Genomic DNA, 19,786 nt, shown 5'->3' on the forward strand with positions numbered 1-19,786 from the left:
CACTAACTAGTCACAATGTGTAAATATTTGCAGCTTTGGCTGTGAGCAGTGACCATGTTTTCTTCTCTCCCGGGTAGGACCTCAGGACAGTGGCAGCAGATCTTCTCCATTAGCAGGCGATGTGTCGGTCCTGGCCGCGGAGCTGCTCCAGTTTCTGTCTGGGGCTTTCCAGGGTTTTGACCGTGACTGGTGGCTGGAACTGCTGGATATTCTCAGACTCCTGCGTCCATTCCGGGAACGTCTGGCCAGTGCATGTGGACTTCTCCTTCCATCTCTGGAGCGACTGAACAGACAGTATGAACGCCACCGACTCCGACTCAGTGACCTGGACGTGCCCGGAGCGCTACATGCAGCGCTCCCCTCCGACTCCTCCACATTGTTCAGACTTCCCGGGGATCTGGAGAACCTGCCCCGAGCTCAGCAACCCCCGCTCTATTTACATGAACTAGCGCATTATGTGGGGGATGTAGGAGCCGAGCTGGCAGCCGGGGAATCCATGTGGCAGTGTGGCCCTAAAGGTGTCCCCCAAGCCCTCCGCACAGACCTCCCAATGAAAGTCTGTTCATACACAGCGCCAGTGGCCAGGTGAGCGACTACTGATTTTCCCATGAGTGTATACAGGTCAGGCAGAGCAGTGTATGGGGGGCACATATATAGAGGCAGGGCAGTTTATGGGGGGCACAAATACAGGGGCAGAGCAGAGTATGGGGGGGGCACATATATAGAGGCAGGGCAGTGTATGGGGGGCACAAATACAGGGGCATAGCAGAGTATGGGGGGCACATATATAGAGGCAGGGCAGTGTATGTGGGGCACATATATAGAGGCAGGGCAGTGTATGGGGGCACATATATAGAGGCAGGGCAGTGTATGGGGGGCACATATATAGAGGCAGGGCAGTGTATGGCGGGCACATATATAGAGGCAGGGCAGTGTATGGGGGGCACATATATAGAGGTTAGGCAGAGCAGTGTATGGGGGGCACATATATAGATGCCGGGCAGTGTATGGGGGGAGGTATATATATAGATGCCGGGCAGTGTATGGGGGCAGTGTATGGGGGGGGGCACAGATATAGATGCCGGGCAGTGTATGGAGGCAGTGTATGGGGGAGCACATATATAGATACTGGGCAGTGTATGGGGGGCACATATTTAGATGCCGGGCAGTGTATGGGGCAGTGTATGGGGGGCACATAGATGCCTGGCAGTGTATGGGGGAGGCATATATATAGATGCCGGGCAGTGTATGGGGACAGTGTATGGGGGGAGGCATATATATAGATGCCGGGCAGTGTATGGGGGCAGTGTATGGGGGGGCACATATATAGATACCGGGCAGTGTATGGGGGCACATATATAGATGCCGGGCAGTGTATGGGGGGCAGATATATAGATGCCGGGCAGTGTATGGGGGGCACATATTTAGATGCCGGGCAGTGTATGGGGCAGTGTATCGGGGGCACATATATAGATGCTGGGCAGTGTATTGGGGCAGTGTATGGGGGGCACATATATAGATGCCGGGCAGTGTATGGGGGGCACATATATAGATGCTGGGCAGTGTATGGGGGGCAGTGTATGGGGGGCACATATATAGATGCCGGGCAGTGTATGGGGGCACATATATAGATGCCGGGCAGTGTATGGGGGGCAGTGTATGGGGGGGGGCACATATATAGATGCCGGGCAGTGTATGGGGGGCAGTGTATGGGGGGGCACATATATAGATGCCGGGCAGTGTATGGGGGGCAGTGTATGGGGGGCACATATATAGATGCCGGGCAGTGTATGGGGGGCAGTGTATGGGGGGCACATATATAGATGCCGGGCAGTGTATGGGGGGCAGTGTATGGGGGGCACATATATAGATGCCGGGCAGTGTATGGGGGGCAGTGTATGGGGGGCACATATTTGTATGGGGGGCAGTGCATGGGGGGGCATATATTTAGATGCCGGGCAGTGTATGGGGGGCACATATATAGATGCTGGGCAGTGTATGGGGGCAGTGTATGGGGGGCACATATTTGTATGGGGGGCAGTGTATGGGGGGGAACATATTTAGATGCCGGGCAGTGTATGGGGGGCACATATATAGATGCTGGGCAGTGTATGGGGGGCAGTGTATGGGGTGCTCATGCTATGACCTGGAATGTCTCCTTAGTTATCACTTCGCCTGCCAATGTCTATAAACTTGATACTAGTCTCATTCTTGTAGACTTTAACCTATACAGCATCTCCGCAGCACAGAGGATGTTCAGAGAGTAGGGTGGTGGGTGATGAGATGTGGGGTCGCTGATGTCTTCACCTCCAGATGTTTCTCTCATTTTAGTCCCTTCTTCAGCAGCAAGGTCCCCGATGTCCTGCAGCAGAACCTGGAGCCGGAGAAGTGTGCGGGGGCCACAAGTCACCAGGTTACAGGGTACGAAGCTGCAGAGATACTGGTGAAATCCCGACATCTGGGGAAAGTCATCTTCATGTATCTGAACAAAACCTGTGGCATCCGTGACTGGTAAATATCCACCATGGGCCCTGGGGGCTGCGTAATCTGTGCCCCTTCCCCATAAATCTCCTGTCACTTACAAAAATCCCAATGGTTAAAGCTTTAGAAAATGGTGTAACTGCAGAATTGTGACTGCAGCTCTGGATGTGACTGGAGTGCAGACATGATATGACAGCAGAATTGTGAGTGCAGCTCTGGATGTTACATTGCTTCATAAAAGACCCTGGTCCATCAAGTCCAACCTTTCTCAATCCATTACACGTCATTCATGGTTAGATTAATTATAACCCTCAACGCCATTCCTCAGTAAATCATCATCTCACCGTTTATTAAATGCTGACATTGTACCTGCTGTCACTACCTCTTGGGGTCGGGCATTCCATACCTTGACTGCTCTAACTGTAAAGAACCCTTTCCTATATTCATGTCTGACACGTCTTTCTTCCACACACAATGAATGTCCCCTGATCCTTTGTAGAGTCCATGGAAAGAATAGATTATGTGCTAATTCTCTGTATTGACCCCATGTATACTTTTATATATATATATATATATATATATATATATATATATATATATATATATATATATATATATATATATATATATATATATATATATATATATATATATACATACACTAGTCCTTCTCAATGAATTAGAAGATCATCAAAAAGTTCATTTATTTCAGGAATTCAATCCAAAAAGTCTCTCATATATTCTATAGATTCATCACACAGAGGGATCTCATATATTCTATAGATTCATCACACACAGAGGGATCTCATATATTCTATAGATTCATCACACACAGAGGGATATCATATATTCTATAGATTCATCACACAGGGATCTCATATATTCTATAGATTCATCACACACAGAGGGATCTCATATATTCTATAGATTCATCGCACACAGAGGGATCTCATATATTCTATAGATTCATCACACACAGAGGGATCTCATATATTCTATAGATTCATCGCACACAGAGGGATCTCATATATTCTATAGATTCATCACACACAGGGATCTCACATATTCTATAGATTCATCACACACAGAGGGATCTCATATATTCTATAGATTCATCACACACAGAGGGATCTCGTATATTCTATAGATTCATCACACACAGAGGGATCTCGTATATTCTATAGATTCATCACACACAGAGGGATCTCATATATTCTATAGATTCATCACACACAGAGGGATCTCATATATTCTATAGATTCATCACACACAGAAGGATCTCACATATTCTGTAGATTCATCACACACAGAGGGATCTCGTATATTCTATAGATTCATCACAAACAGAGGAATCTCATATATTCTATAGATTCATCACACATAGAGGGATCTTATATATTCTATAGATTCATCACACACAGAAGGATCTCACATATTCTATAGATTCATCACACACAGAGGGATCTCGTATATTCTATAGATTCATCACACACAGAGGGATCTTGTATATTTTATAGATTCATCACACACAGAAGGATCTCATATATTCTATAGATTCATCACACACAGAGGGATCTCGTATATTCTATAGATTCATCACACACAGAGGGATCTCGTATATTCTATAGATTCATCACACACAGAGGGATCTCATATATTCTATAGATTCAACACACACAGAGGGATCTCATATATTCTATAGATTCATCACACACAGAGGGATGTCGTATATATTCTATAGATTCATCACACACAGAGGGGTCTCATATATTCTATAGATTCATCACACAGAGGGATCTCATTCTATAGATTCATCACACACAGAGGGATCTCATATATTCTATAGATTCATCACACACAGAGGGATCTCGTATATTCTATAGATTCATCACACACAGAGGGATCTCATATATTTTATAGATTCATTACACACAGAGGGATCTCATATATTCTATAGATTCATTACACACAGAGGGATCTCATATATTCTATAGATTCATCACACACAGAGGGATCTCATATATTCTATAGATTCATCACACACAGAAGGATCTCACATATTCTATAGATTCATCACACACAGAGGGATCTCATATATTCTATAGATTCATCGCACAGGGATCTCATATATTCTATAGATTCATCACACACAGAGGGATCTCATATATTCTATACATTCATCACACACAGAGGGATCTCATATATTCTATAGATTCATCACACACAGAGGGATCTCATATATTCTATAGACTCATCACACACAGAGGGATCTCATATATTCTATAGATTCATCACACACAGAGGGATCTCATATATTCTATAGATTCATCACACACAGAGGGATCTCATATGTTCTATAGATTCATTACACACAGAGGGGTCTCATATGTTCTATAGATTCATCACACAGAGGGATCTCATATATTCTATAGACTCATCACACACAGAGGGATCTCATATATTCTATAGATTCATCACACACAGAGGGATCCCGTATAATCTATACATTCATCACACACAGAGGGATCTCGTATATTCTATAGATTCATCACACACAGAGGGGTCTCATATATTCTATAGATTCATCACACACAGAGGGATCTCGTATATTCTATAGATTCATTACACACAGAGGGATCTCGTATATTCTATAGATTCATCACACACAGAGGGATCTCGTATATTCTATAGATTCATCACACACAGAGGGATCTCGTATATTCTATAGATTCATCACACACAGAGGGATCTCATATATTCTATAGATTCATCACACACAGAGGGATCTCATATATTCTATAGATTCATCACACACAGAGGGGTCTCATATATTCTATATATTCATCACACACAGGGATCTCATATATTCTATATATTCATCACACACAGAGGGATCTCATATATTCTATAGATTCATTACACACAGAGGGATCTCATATATTCTATAGATTCATCACACACAGAGGGATCTCACATATTCTATAGATTCATCACACACAGAGGGATCTCATATATTCTATAGACTCATCACACACAGAGGGATCTCATGTATTCTATAGATTCATCACACACAGAGGGATCTCATATATTCTATAGATTCATCACACACAGAGGGATCTCATATGTTCTATAGATTCATTACACACAGAGGGGTCTCATATGTTCTATAGATTCATCACACAGAGGGATCTCATATATTCTATAGATTCATCACACACAGAGGGATCTCGTATATTCTATAGATTCATCACACACAGAGGGATCTCGTATATTTTATAGATTCATTACACACAGAGGGATCTCAAATATTCTATAGATTCATTACACACAGAGGGATCTCATATATTCTATAGATTCATCACACACAGAGGGATCTCATATATTCTATAGATTCATTACACACAGAGGGGTCTCATATATTCTATAGATTCATCACACAGAGGGATCTCATATATTCTATAGATTCATCACACAGAGGGATCTCATATATTCTATAGATTCATCACACACAGAGGGATCTCATATATTCTATAGATTCATCACACACAGAGGGATCTCATATATTCTATAGATTCATCACACACAGAGGGGTCTCATATATTCTATAGATTCATCACACACAGAGGGGTCTCATATATTCTATAGATTCATCACACACAGAGGGATCTCATATATTCTATAGATTCATCGCACAGGGATCTCATATATTCTATAGATTCATCACACACAGAGGGATCTCACATATTCTATAGATTCATCACACACAGAGGGATCTCATATATTCTATAGATTCATCACACACAGAGGGATCTCGTATATTCTATAGATTCATCACACACAGAGGGATCTCATATATTCTATAGATTCATCACACACAGAGGGATCTCATATATTCTATAGATTCATCACACACAGAAGGATCTCACATATTCTATAGATTCATCACACACAGAGGGATCTCGTATATTCTATAGATTCATCACACATAGAGGGATCTTATATATTCTATAGATTCATCACACACAGAAGGATCTCACATATTCTATAGATTCATCACACACAGAGGGATCTCGTATATTCTATAGATTCATCACACACAGAGGGATCTCGTATATTCTATAGATTCATCACACATAGAGGGATCTTATATATTCTATAGATTCATCACACACAGAAGGATCTCACATATTCTATAGATTCATCACACACAGAGGGATCTCGTATATTCTATAGATTCATCACACACAGAGGGATCTCATATATTTTATAGATTCATCACACACAGAGGGATCTCGTATATTCTATAGATTCATCACACACAGAGGGATCTCATATATTCTATAGATTCATCACACACAGAGGGATCTCATATATTCTATAGATTCAACACACACAGAGGGATCTCATATATTCTATAGATTCATTACACACAGAGGGATCTCGTATATATTCTATAGATTCATCACACACAGAGGGGTCTCATATATTCTATAGATTCATCACACAGAGGGATCTCATATTCTATAGATTCATCACACACAGAGGGATCTCATATATTCTATAGATTCATCACACACAGAGGGATCTCGTATATTCTATAGATTCATCACACACAGAGGGATCTCGTATATTCTATAGATTCATCACACACAGAGGGATCTCATATATTTTATAGATTCATTACACACAGAGGGATCTCATATATTCTATAGATTCATCACACACAGAGGGATCTCGTATATTCTATAGATTCATCACACACAGAGGGATCTCGTATATTTTATAGATTCATCACACACACAGAGGGATCTCGTATATTCTATAGATTCATCACACACAGAGGGATCTCATATATTCTATAGATTCATCACACACAGAGGGATCTCATATATTCTATAGATTCAACACACACAGAGGGATCTCATATATTCTATAGATTCATTACACACAGAGGGATCTCGTATATATTCTATAGATTCATCACACACAGAGGGGTCTCATATATTCTATAGATTCATCACACAGAGGGATCTCATATTCTATAGATTCATCACACACAGAGGGATCTCATATATTCTATAGATTCATCACACACAGAGGGATCTCATATATTCTATAGATTCATCACACACAGAGGGATCTCGTATATTCTATAGATTCATCACACACAGAGGGATCTCATATATTTTATAGATTCATTACACACAGAGGGATCTCATATATTCTATAGATTCATTACACACAGAGGGATCTCATATATTATATAGATTCATCACACACAGAAGGATCTCACATATTCTATAGATTCATCACACACAGAGGGATCTCATATATTCTATAGATTCATCACACACAGAGGGATCTCATATATTCTATAGATTCAACACACACAGAGGGATCTCATATATTCTATAGATTCATCACACACAGAGGGATCTCGTATATTCTATAGATTCATCACACACAGAGGGATCTCATATATTTTATAGATTCATTACACACAGAGGGATCTCATATATTCTATAGATTCATTACACACAGAGGGATCTCATATATTCTATAGATTCATCACACACAGAGGGATCTCGTATATTCTATAGATTCATCACACACAGAGGGATCTCATATATTTTATAGATTCATTACACACAGAGGGATCTCATATATTCTATAGATTCATTACACACAGAGGGATCTCATATATTCTATAGATTCATCACACACAGAGGGATCTCGTATATTCTATAGATTCATCACACACAGAGGGATCTCATATATTCTATAGATTCATCACACACAGAGGGCTCTCATATATTCTATAGATTCATCACACACAGAGGGGTCTCGTATATTCTATAGATTCATCACACACAGAGGGGTCTCGTATATTCTATAGATTCATCACACACAGAGGGATCTCGTATATTCTATAGATTCATCACACACAGGGATCTCGTATATTCTATAGACTCATCACACACAGAGGGATCTCATATATTCTATAGATTCATCACACGCAGAGGGATCTCGTATATTCTATAGATTCATCACACGCAGAGGGATCCCGTATATTCTATAGATTCATCACACACAGAGGAATCTCGTATATTCTATAGATTCATCACACACAGAGGGGTCTCGTATATTCTATAGATTCATCACACAGAGGGATCTCATATATTCTATAGATTCATCACACACAGAGGGATCTCGTATATTCTATAGATTCATCACACACAGAGGGGTCTCATATATTCTATAGATTCATCACACACAGAGGGATCTCGTATATTCTATAGATTCATCACACACAGAGGGGTCTCGTATATTCTATAGATTCATCACACACAGAGGGGTCTCGTATATTCTATAGATTCATCACACACAGAGGGATCTCGTATATTCTATAGATTCATCACACACAGGGATCTCGTATATTCTATAGACTCATCACACACAGAGGGATCTCGTATATTCTATAGATTCATCACACGCAGAGGGATCTCGTATATTCTATAGATTCATCACACGCAGAGGGATCCCGTATATTCTATAGATTCATCACACACAGAGGAATCTCGTATATTCTATAGATTCATCACACACAGAGGGGTCTCGTATATTCTATAGATTCATCACACAGAGGGATCTCATATATTCTATAGATTCATCACACACAGAGGGATCTCGTATATTCTATAGATTCATCACACAGAGGGATCTCATATATTCTATAGATTCATTACACACAGAGGGATCTCGTATATTCTATAGATTCATCACACACAGAGGGATCTCGTATATTCTATAGATTCATCACACACAGAGGGATCTCGTATATTCTATAGATTCATCACACACAGAGGGATCTCATATATTCTATAGATTCATCACACACAGAGGGATCTCGTATATTCTATAGATTCATCACACACAGAGGGATCTCATATATTCTATAGATTCATCACACACAGAGGGATCTCATATATTCTATAGATTCATCACACACAGAAGGATCTCACATATTCTATAGATTCATCACACACAGAGGGATCTCGTATATTCTATAGATTCATCACACACAGAGGGATCTCATATATTCTATAGATTCATCACACATAGAGGGATCTTATATATTCTATAGATTCATCACACACAGAAGGATCTCACATATTCTATAGATTCATCACACACAGAGGGATCTCGTATATTCTATAGATTCAACACACACAGAGGGATCTCATATATTCTATAGATTAATCACACACAGAGGGATCTCGTATATATTCTATAGATTCATCACACACAGAGGGGTCTCATATATTCTATAGATTCATCACACAGAGGGATCTCATATTCTATAGATTCATCACACACAGAGGGATCTCATATATTCTATAGATTCATCACACACAGAGGGATCTCGTATATTCTATAGATTCATCACACACAGAGGGATCTCATATATTTTATAGATTCATTACACACAGAGGGATCTCATATATTCTATAGATTCATTACACACAGAGGGATCTCATATATTCTATAGATTCATCACACACAGAGGGATCTCGTATATTCTATAGATTCATCACACACAGAGGGATCTCGTATATTTTATAGATTCATCACACACAGAGGGATCTCGTATATTCTATAGATTCATCACACACAGAGGGATCTCATATATTCTATAGATTCATCACACACAGAGGAATCTCATATATTCTATAGATTCATTACACACAGAGGGATCTCGTATATATTCTATAGATTCATCACACACAGAGGGGTCTCATATATTCTATAGATTCATCACACAGAGGGATCTCATATTCTATAGATTCATCACACACAGAGGGATCTCATATATTCTATAGATTCATCACACACAGAGGGATCTCGTATATTCTATAGATTCATCACACACAGAGGGATCTCATATATTTTATAGATTCATTACACACAGAGGGATCTCATATATTCTATAGATTCATTACACACAGAGGGATCTCATATATTATATAGATTCATCACACACAGAGGGATCTCATATATTCTATAGATTCATCACACACAGAAGGATCTCACATATTCTATAGATTCATCACACACAGAGGGATCTCATATATTCTATAGATTCATCACACACAGAGGGATCTCATATATTCTATAGATTCAACACACACAGAGGGATCTCATATATTCTATAGATTCATCACACACAGAGGGATCTCGTATATTCTATAGATTCATCACACACAGAGGGGTCTCATATATTCTAAAGATTCATCACACAGAGGGATCTCATATATTCTATAGATTCATCACACACAGAGGGATCTCGTATATTCTATAGATTCATCACACACAGAGGGATCTCGTATATTCTATAGATTCATCACACACAGAGGGATCTCGTATATTCTATAGATTCATCACACACAGAGGGATCTCATATATTCTATAGATTCATCACACACAGAGGGCTCTCATATATTCTATAGATTCATCACACACAGAGGGGTCTCGTATATTCTATAGATTCTTCACACACAGAGGGGTCTCGTATATTCTATAGATTCATGACACACAGAGGGATCTCGTATATTCTATAGATTCATCACACACAGGGATCTCGTATATTCTATAGACTCATCACACACAGAGGGATCTCATATATTCTATAGATTCATCACACGCAGAGGGATCTCGTATATTCTATAGATTCATCACACGCAGAGGGATCTCGTATATTCTATAGATTCATCACACGCAGAGGGATCTCGTATATTCTATAGATTCATCACACGCAGAGGGATCCCGTATATTCTATAGATTCATCACACACAGAGGGATCTCGTATATTCTATAGATTCATCACACACAGAGGGGTCTCGTATATTCTATAGATTCATCACACAGAGGGATCTCATATATTCTATAGATTCATCACACACAGAGGGATCTCGTATATTCTATAGATTCATCACACAGAGGGATCTCACATATTCTATAGATTCATTACACACAGAGGGATCTCGTATATTCTATAGATTCATCACACACAGAGGGATCTCATATATTCTATAGATTCATCACACACAGAGGGATCTCATATATTCTATAGATTCATCACACACAGAGGGATCTCATATATTCTATAGATTCATCACACACAGAGGGATCTCATATATTCTATAGATTCATCACACACAGAAGGATCTCACATATTCTATAGATTCATCACACACAGAGGGATCTCGTATATTCTATAGATTCATCACACACAGAGGGATCTCATATATTCTATAGATTCATCACACATAGAGGGATCTTATATATTCTATAGATTCATCACACACAGAAGGATCTCACATATTCTATAGATTCATCACACACAGAGGGATCTCGTATATTCTATAGATTCATCACACACAGAGGGATCTCGTATATTTTATAGATTCATCACACACAGAGGGATCTCGTATATTCTATAGATTCATCACACACAGAGGGATCTCATATATTCTATAGATTCATCACACACAGAGGGATCTCATATATTCTATAGATTCAACACACACAGAGGGATCTCATATATTCTATAGATTCATTACACACAGAGGGATCTCGTATATATTCTATAGATTCATCACACACAGAGGGGTCTCATATATTCTATAGATTCATCACACAGAGGGATCTCATATTCTATAGATTCATCACACACAGAGGGATCTCATATATTCTATAGATTCATCACACACAGAGGGATCTCGTATATTCTATAGATTCATCACACACAGAGGGGTCTCATATATTCTATAGATTCATCACACAGAGGGATCTCATATTCTATAGATTCATCACACACAGAGGGATCTCATATATTCTATAGATTCATCACACACAGAGGGATCTCATATATTCTATAGATTCATCACACACAGAGGGATCTCGTATATTCTATAGATTCATCACACACAGAGGGATCTCATATATTTTATAGATTCATTACACACAGAGGGATCTCATATATTCTATAGATTCATTACACACAGAGGGATCTCATATATTATATAGATTCATCACACACAGAAGGATCTCACATATTCTATAGATTCATCACACACAGAGGGATCTCATATATTCTATAGATTCATCACACACAGAGGGATCTCATATATTCTATAGATTCAACACACACAGAGGGATCTCATATATTCTATAGATTCATCACACACAGAGGGATCTCGTATATTCTATAGATTCATCACACACAGAGGGATCTCATATATTTTATAGATTCATTACACACAGAGGGATCTCATATATTCTATAGATTCATTACACACAGAGGGATCTCATATATTCTATAGATTCATCACACACAGAGGGATCTCGTATATTCTATAGATTCATCACACACAGAGGGATCTCATATATTTTATAGATTCATTACACACAGAGGGATCTCATATATTCTATAGATTCATTACACACAGAGGGATCTCATATATTCTATAGATTCATCACACACAGAGGGATCTCGTATATTCTATAGATTCATCACACACAGAGGGATCTCATATATTCTATAGATTCATCACACACAGAGGGCTCTCATATATTCTATAGATTCATCACACACAGAGGGGTCTCGTATATTCTATAGATTCATCACACACAGAGGGGTCTCGTATATTCTATAGATTCATCACACACAGAGGGATCTCGTATATTCTATAGATTCATCACACACAGGGATCTCGTATATTCTATAGACTCATCACACACAGAGGGATCTCATATATTCTATAGATTCATCACACGCAGAGGGATCTCGTATATTCTATAGATTCATCACACGCAGAGGGATCCCGTATATTCTATAGATTCATCACACACAGAGGAATCTCGTATATTCTATAGATTCATCACACACAGAGGGGTCTCGTATATTCTATAGATTCATCACACAGAGGGATCTCATATATTCTATAGATTCATCACACACAGAGGGATCTCGTATATTCTATAGATTCATCACACACAGAGGGGTCTCATATATTCTATAGATTCATCACACACAGAGGGATCTCGTATATTCTATAGATTCATCACACACAGAGGGGTCTCGTATATTCTATAGATTCATCACACACAGAGGGGTCTCGTATATTCTATAGATTCATCACACACAGAGGGATCTCGTATATTCTATAGATTCATCACACACAGGGATCTCGTATATTCTATAGACTCATCACACACAGAGGGATCTCGTATATTCTATAGATTCATCACACGCAGAGGGATCTCGTATATTCTATAGATTCATCACACGCAGAGGGATCCCGTATATTCTATAGATTCATCACACACAGAGGAATCTCGTATATTCTATAGATTCATCACACACAGAGGGGTCTCGTATATTCTATAGATTCATCACACAGAGGGATCTCATATATTCTATAGATTCATCACACACAGAGGGATCTCGTATATTCTATAGATTCATCACACAGAGGGATCTCATATATTCTATAGATTCATTACACACAGAGGGATCTCGTATATTCTATAGATTCATCACACACAGAGGGATCTCGTATATTCTATAGATTCATCACACACAGAGGGATCTCGTATATTCTATAGATTCATCACACACAGAGGGATCTCATATATTCTATAGATTCATCACACACAGAGGGATCTCGTATATTCTATAGATTCATCACACACAGAGGGATCTCATATATTCTATAGATTCATCACACACAGAGGGATCTCATATATTCTATAGATTCATCACACACAGAAGGATCTCACATATTCTATAGATTCATCACACACAGAGGGATCTCGTATATTCTATAGATTCATCACACACAGAGGGATCTCATATATTCTATAGATTCATCACACATAGAGGGATCTTATATATTCTATAGATTCATCACACACAGAAGGATCTCACATATTCTATAGATTCATCACACACAGAGGGATCTCGTATATTCTATAGATTCAACACACACAGAGGGATCTCATATATTCTATAGATTAATCACACACAGAGGGATCTCGTATATATTCTATAGATTCATCACACACAGAGGGGTCTCATATATTCTATAGATTCATCACACAGAGGGATCTCATATTCTATAGATTCATCACACACAGAGGGATCTCATATATTCCATAGATTCATCACACACAGAGGGATCTCGTATATTCTATAGATTCATCACACACAGAGGGATCTCATATATTTTATAGATTCATTACACACAGAGGGATCTCATATATTCTATAGATTCATTACACACAGAGGGATCTCATATATTCTATAGATTCATCACACACAGAGGGATCTCGTATATTCTATAGATTCATCACACACAGAGGGATCTCGTATATTTTATAGATTCATCACACACAGAGGGATCTCGTATATTCTATAGATTCATCACACACAGAGGGATCTCATATATTCTATAGATTCATCACACACAGAGGAATCTCATATATTCTATAGATTCATTACACACAGAGGGATCTCGTATATATTCTATAGATTCATCACACACAGAGGGGTCTCATATATTCTATAGATTCATCACACAGAGGGATCTCATATTCTATAGATTCATCACACACAGAGGGATCTCATATATTCTATAGATTCATCACACACAGAGGGATCTCGTATATTCTATAGATTCATCACACACAGAGGGATCTCATATATTTTATAGATTCATTACACACAGAGGGATCTCATATATTCTATAGATTCATTACACACAGAGGGATCTCATATATTATATAGATTCATCACACACAGAGGGATCTCATATATTCTATAGATTCATCACACACAGAAGGATCTCACATATTCTATAGATTCATCACACACAGAGGGATCTCATATATTCTATAGATTCATCACACACAGAGGGATCTCATATATTCTATAGATTCAACACACACAGAGGGATCTCATATATTCTATAGATTCATCACACACAGAGGGATCTCGTATATTCTATAGATTCATCACACACAGAGGGGTCTCATATATTCTAAAGATTCATCACACAGAGGGATCTCATATATTCTATAGATTCATCACACACAGAGGGATCTCGTATATTCTATAGATTCATCACACACAGAGGGATCTCGTATATTCTATAGATTCATCACACACAGAGGGATCTCGTATATTCTATAGATTCATCACACACAGAGGGATCTCATATATTCTATAGATTCATCACACACAGAGGGCTCTCATATATTCTATAGATTCATCACACACAGAGGGGTCTCGTATATTCTATAGATTCTTCACACACAGAGGGGTCTCGTATATTCTATAGATTCATGACACACAGAGGGATCTCGTATATTCTATAGATTCATCACACACAGGGATCTCGTATATTCTATAGACTCATCACACACAGAGGGATCTCATATATTCTATAGATTCATCACACGCAGAGGGATCTCGTATATTCTATAGATTCATCACACGCAGAGGGATCTCGTATATTCTATAGATTCATCACACGCAGAGGGATCTCGTATATTCTATAGATTCATCACACGCAGAGGGATCCCGTATATTCTATAGATTCATCACACACAGAGGGATCTCGTATATTCTATAGATTCATCACACACAGAGGGGTCTCGTATATTCTATAGATTCATCACACAGAGGGATCTCATATATTCTATAGATTCATCACACACAGAGGGATCTCGTATATTCTATAGATTCATCACACAGAGGGATCTCACATATTCTATAGATTCATTACACACAGAGGGATCTCGTATATTCTATAGATTCATCACACACAGAGGGATCTCATATATTCTATAGATTCATCACACACAGAGGGATCTCATATATTCTATAGATTCATCACACACAGAGGGATCTCATATATTCTATAGATTCATCACACACAGAGGGATCTCATATATTCTATAGATTCATCACACACAGAAGGATCTCACATATTCTATAGATTCATCACACACAGAGGGATCTCGTATATTCTATAGATTCATCACACACAGAGGGATCTCATATATTCTATAGATTCATCACACATAGAGGGATCTTATATATTCTATAGATTCATCACACACAGAAGGATCTCACATATTCTATAGATTCATCACACACAGAGGGATCTCGTATATTCTATAGATTCATCACACACAGAGGGATCTCGTATATTTTATAGATTCATCACACACAGAGGGATCTCGTATATTCTATAGATTCATCACACACAGAGGGATCTCATATATTCTATAGATTCATCACACACAGAGGGATCTCATATATTCTATAGATTCAACACACACAGAGGGATCTCATATATTCTATAGATTCATTACACACAGAGGGATCTCGTATATATTCTATAGATTCATCACACACAGAGGGGTCTCATATATTCTATAGATTCATCACACAGAGGGATCTCATATTCTATAGATTCATCACACACAGAGGGATCTCATATATTCTATAGATTCATCACACACAGAGGGATCTCGTATATTCTATAGATTCATCACACACAGAGGGGTCTCATATATTCTATAGATTCATCACACAGAGGGATCTCATATTCTATAGATTCATCACACGCAGAGGGATCTCATATATTATATAGATTCATCACACACAGAGGGATCTCACATATTCTATAGATTCATCACACACAGAAGGATCTCACATATTCTATAGATTCATCACACACAGAGGGATCTCATATATTCTATAGATTCATCACACACAGAGGGATCTCATATATTCTATAGATTCAACACACACAGAGGGATCTCATATATTCTATAGATTCATCACACACAGAGGGATCTCGTATATTCTATAGATTCATCACACACAGAGGGGTCTCGTATATTCTAAAGATTCATCTCACAGAGGGATCTCATATATTCTATAGATTCATCACACACAGAGGGATCTCGTATATTCTATAGATTCATCACACACAGAGGGATCTCGTATATTCTATAGATTCATCACACACAGAGGGATCTCATATATTCTATAGATTCATCACACACAGAGGGCTCTCATATATTCTATAGATTCATCACACACAGAGGGGTCTCGTATATTCTATAGATTCATCACACACAGAGGGGTCTCGTATATTCTATAGATTCATCACACACAGAGGGATCTCGTATATTCTATAGATTCATCACACACAGGGATCTCGTATATTCTATAGACTCATCACACACAGAGGGATCTCATATATTCTATAGATTCATCACACGCAGAGGGATCTCGTATATTCTATAGATTCATCACACGCAGAGGGATCCCGTATATTCTATAGATTCATCACACACAGAGGGATCTCGTATATTCTATAGATTCATCACACACAGAGGGGTCTCGTATATTCTATAGATTCATCACACAGAGGGATCTCATATATTCTATAGATTCATCACACACAGAGGGATCTCGTATATTCTATAGATTCATCACACAGAGGGATCTCATATATTCTATAGATTCATTACACACAGAGGGATCTCGTATATTCTATAGATTCATCACACACAGAGGGATCTCATATATTCTATAGATTCATCACACACAGAGGGATCTCGTATATTCTATAGATTCATCACACACAGAGGGATCTCATATATTCTATAGATTCATCACACACAGAGGGATCTCGTATATTCTATAGATTCATCACACACAGAGGGATCTCATATATTCTATAGATTCATCACACACAGAGGGATCTCATATATTCTATAGATTCATCACACACAGAGGGATCTCGTATATTCTATAGATTCATCACACACAGAAGGATCTCACATATTCTATAGATTCATCACACACAGAGGGATCTCGTATATTCTATAGATTCATCACACACAGAGGGATCTCATATATTCTATAGATTCATCACACATAGAGGGATCTTATATATTCTATAGATTCATCACACACAGAAGGATCTCACATATTCTATAGATTCATCACACACAGAGGGATCTCGTATATTCTATAGATTCATCACACACAGAGGGATCTCGTATATTTTATAGATTCATCACACACAGAGGGATCTCGTATATACTATAGATTCATCACACACAGAGGGATCTCATATATTCTATAGATTCATCACACACAGAGGGATCTCATATATTCTATAGATTCAACACACACAGAGGGATCTCATATATTCTATAGATTCATTACACACAGATGGATCTCGTATATATTCTATAGATTCATCACACACAGAGGGGTCTCATATATTCTATAGATTCATCACACACAGAGGGATCTCATATTCTATAGATTCATCACACACAGAGGGATCTCATATATTCTATAGATTCATCACGCACAGAGGGATCTCGTATTTTCTATAGATTCATCACGCACAAAGGGATCTCGTATTCTATAGATTCATCACACACAGGGATCTCGTATATTCTATAGACTCATCACACACAGAGGGATCTCGTATATTCTATAGACTCATCACACACAGAGGGATCTCATATATTCTATAGATTCATCACACGCAGAGGGATCTCGTATATTCTATAGATTCATCACACACAGAGGGATCTCATATATTCTATAGATTCATCACACACAGAGGGATCTCATATATTCTATAGATTCATCACACACAGAGGGATCTCATATGTTCTATAGATTCATTACACACAGAGGGGTCTCATATGTTCTATAGATTCATCACACAGAGGGATCTCGTATATTCTATAGATTCATCACACACAAAGGGATCTCATATATTCTATATATTCATCACACACAGAGGGATCTCATATGTTCTATAGATTCATTACACACAGAGGGATCTCATATATTCTATAGATTCATCACACACAGAGGGATCTCACATATTCTATAGATTCATCACACACAGAGGGATCTCATATATTCTATAGACTCATCACACACAGAGGGATCTCATATATTCTATAGATTCATCACACACAGAGGGATCTCATATATTCTATAGATTCATCACACACAGAGGGATCTCATATGTTCTATAGATTCATTACACACAGAGGGGTCTCATATGTTCTATAGATTCATCACACAGAGGGATCTCATATATTCTATAGATTCATCACACACAGAGGGATCTCGTATATTCTATAGATTCATCACACACAGAGGGATCTCGTATATTTTATAGATTCATTACAC

General features: G+C 38.5%; 1 protein-coding gene across 1 annotated transcript in view; it reads left to right on the plus strand.

Annotated features, from left to right (window-relative positions):
* DNHD1 (dynein heavy chain domain 1) overlaps positions 1 to 19,786 on the plus strand; it is a 112,263-nt gene that overhangs the window by 79,940 nt on the left and 12,537 nt on the right. Inside the window, exons 3-4 of the mRNA XM_075854764.1 lie at positions 78 to 585; positions 2,347 to 2,511. Coding sequence (XP_075710879.1) covers positions 78 to 585; positions 2,347 to 2,511 — 673 coding nt within the window. The remainder of the gene's footprint in view (positions 1 to 77; positions 586 to 2,346; positions 2,512 to 19,786) is intronic.

Source organism: Rhinoderma darwinii, chromosome 2, assembly GCF_050947455.1.
Source record: "Rhinoderma darwinii isolate aRhiDar2 chromosome 2, aRhiDar2.hap1, whole genome shotgun sequence".
Lineage (NCBI taxonomy): Eukaryota > Metazoa > Chordata > Amphibia > Anura > Rhinodermatidae > Rhinoderma > Rhinoderma darwinii.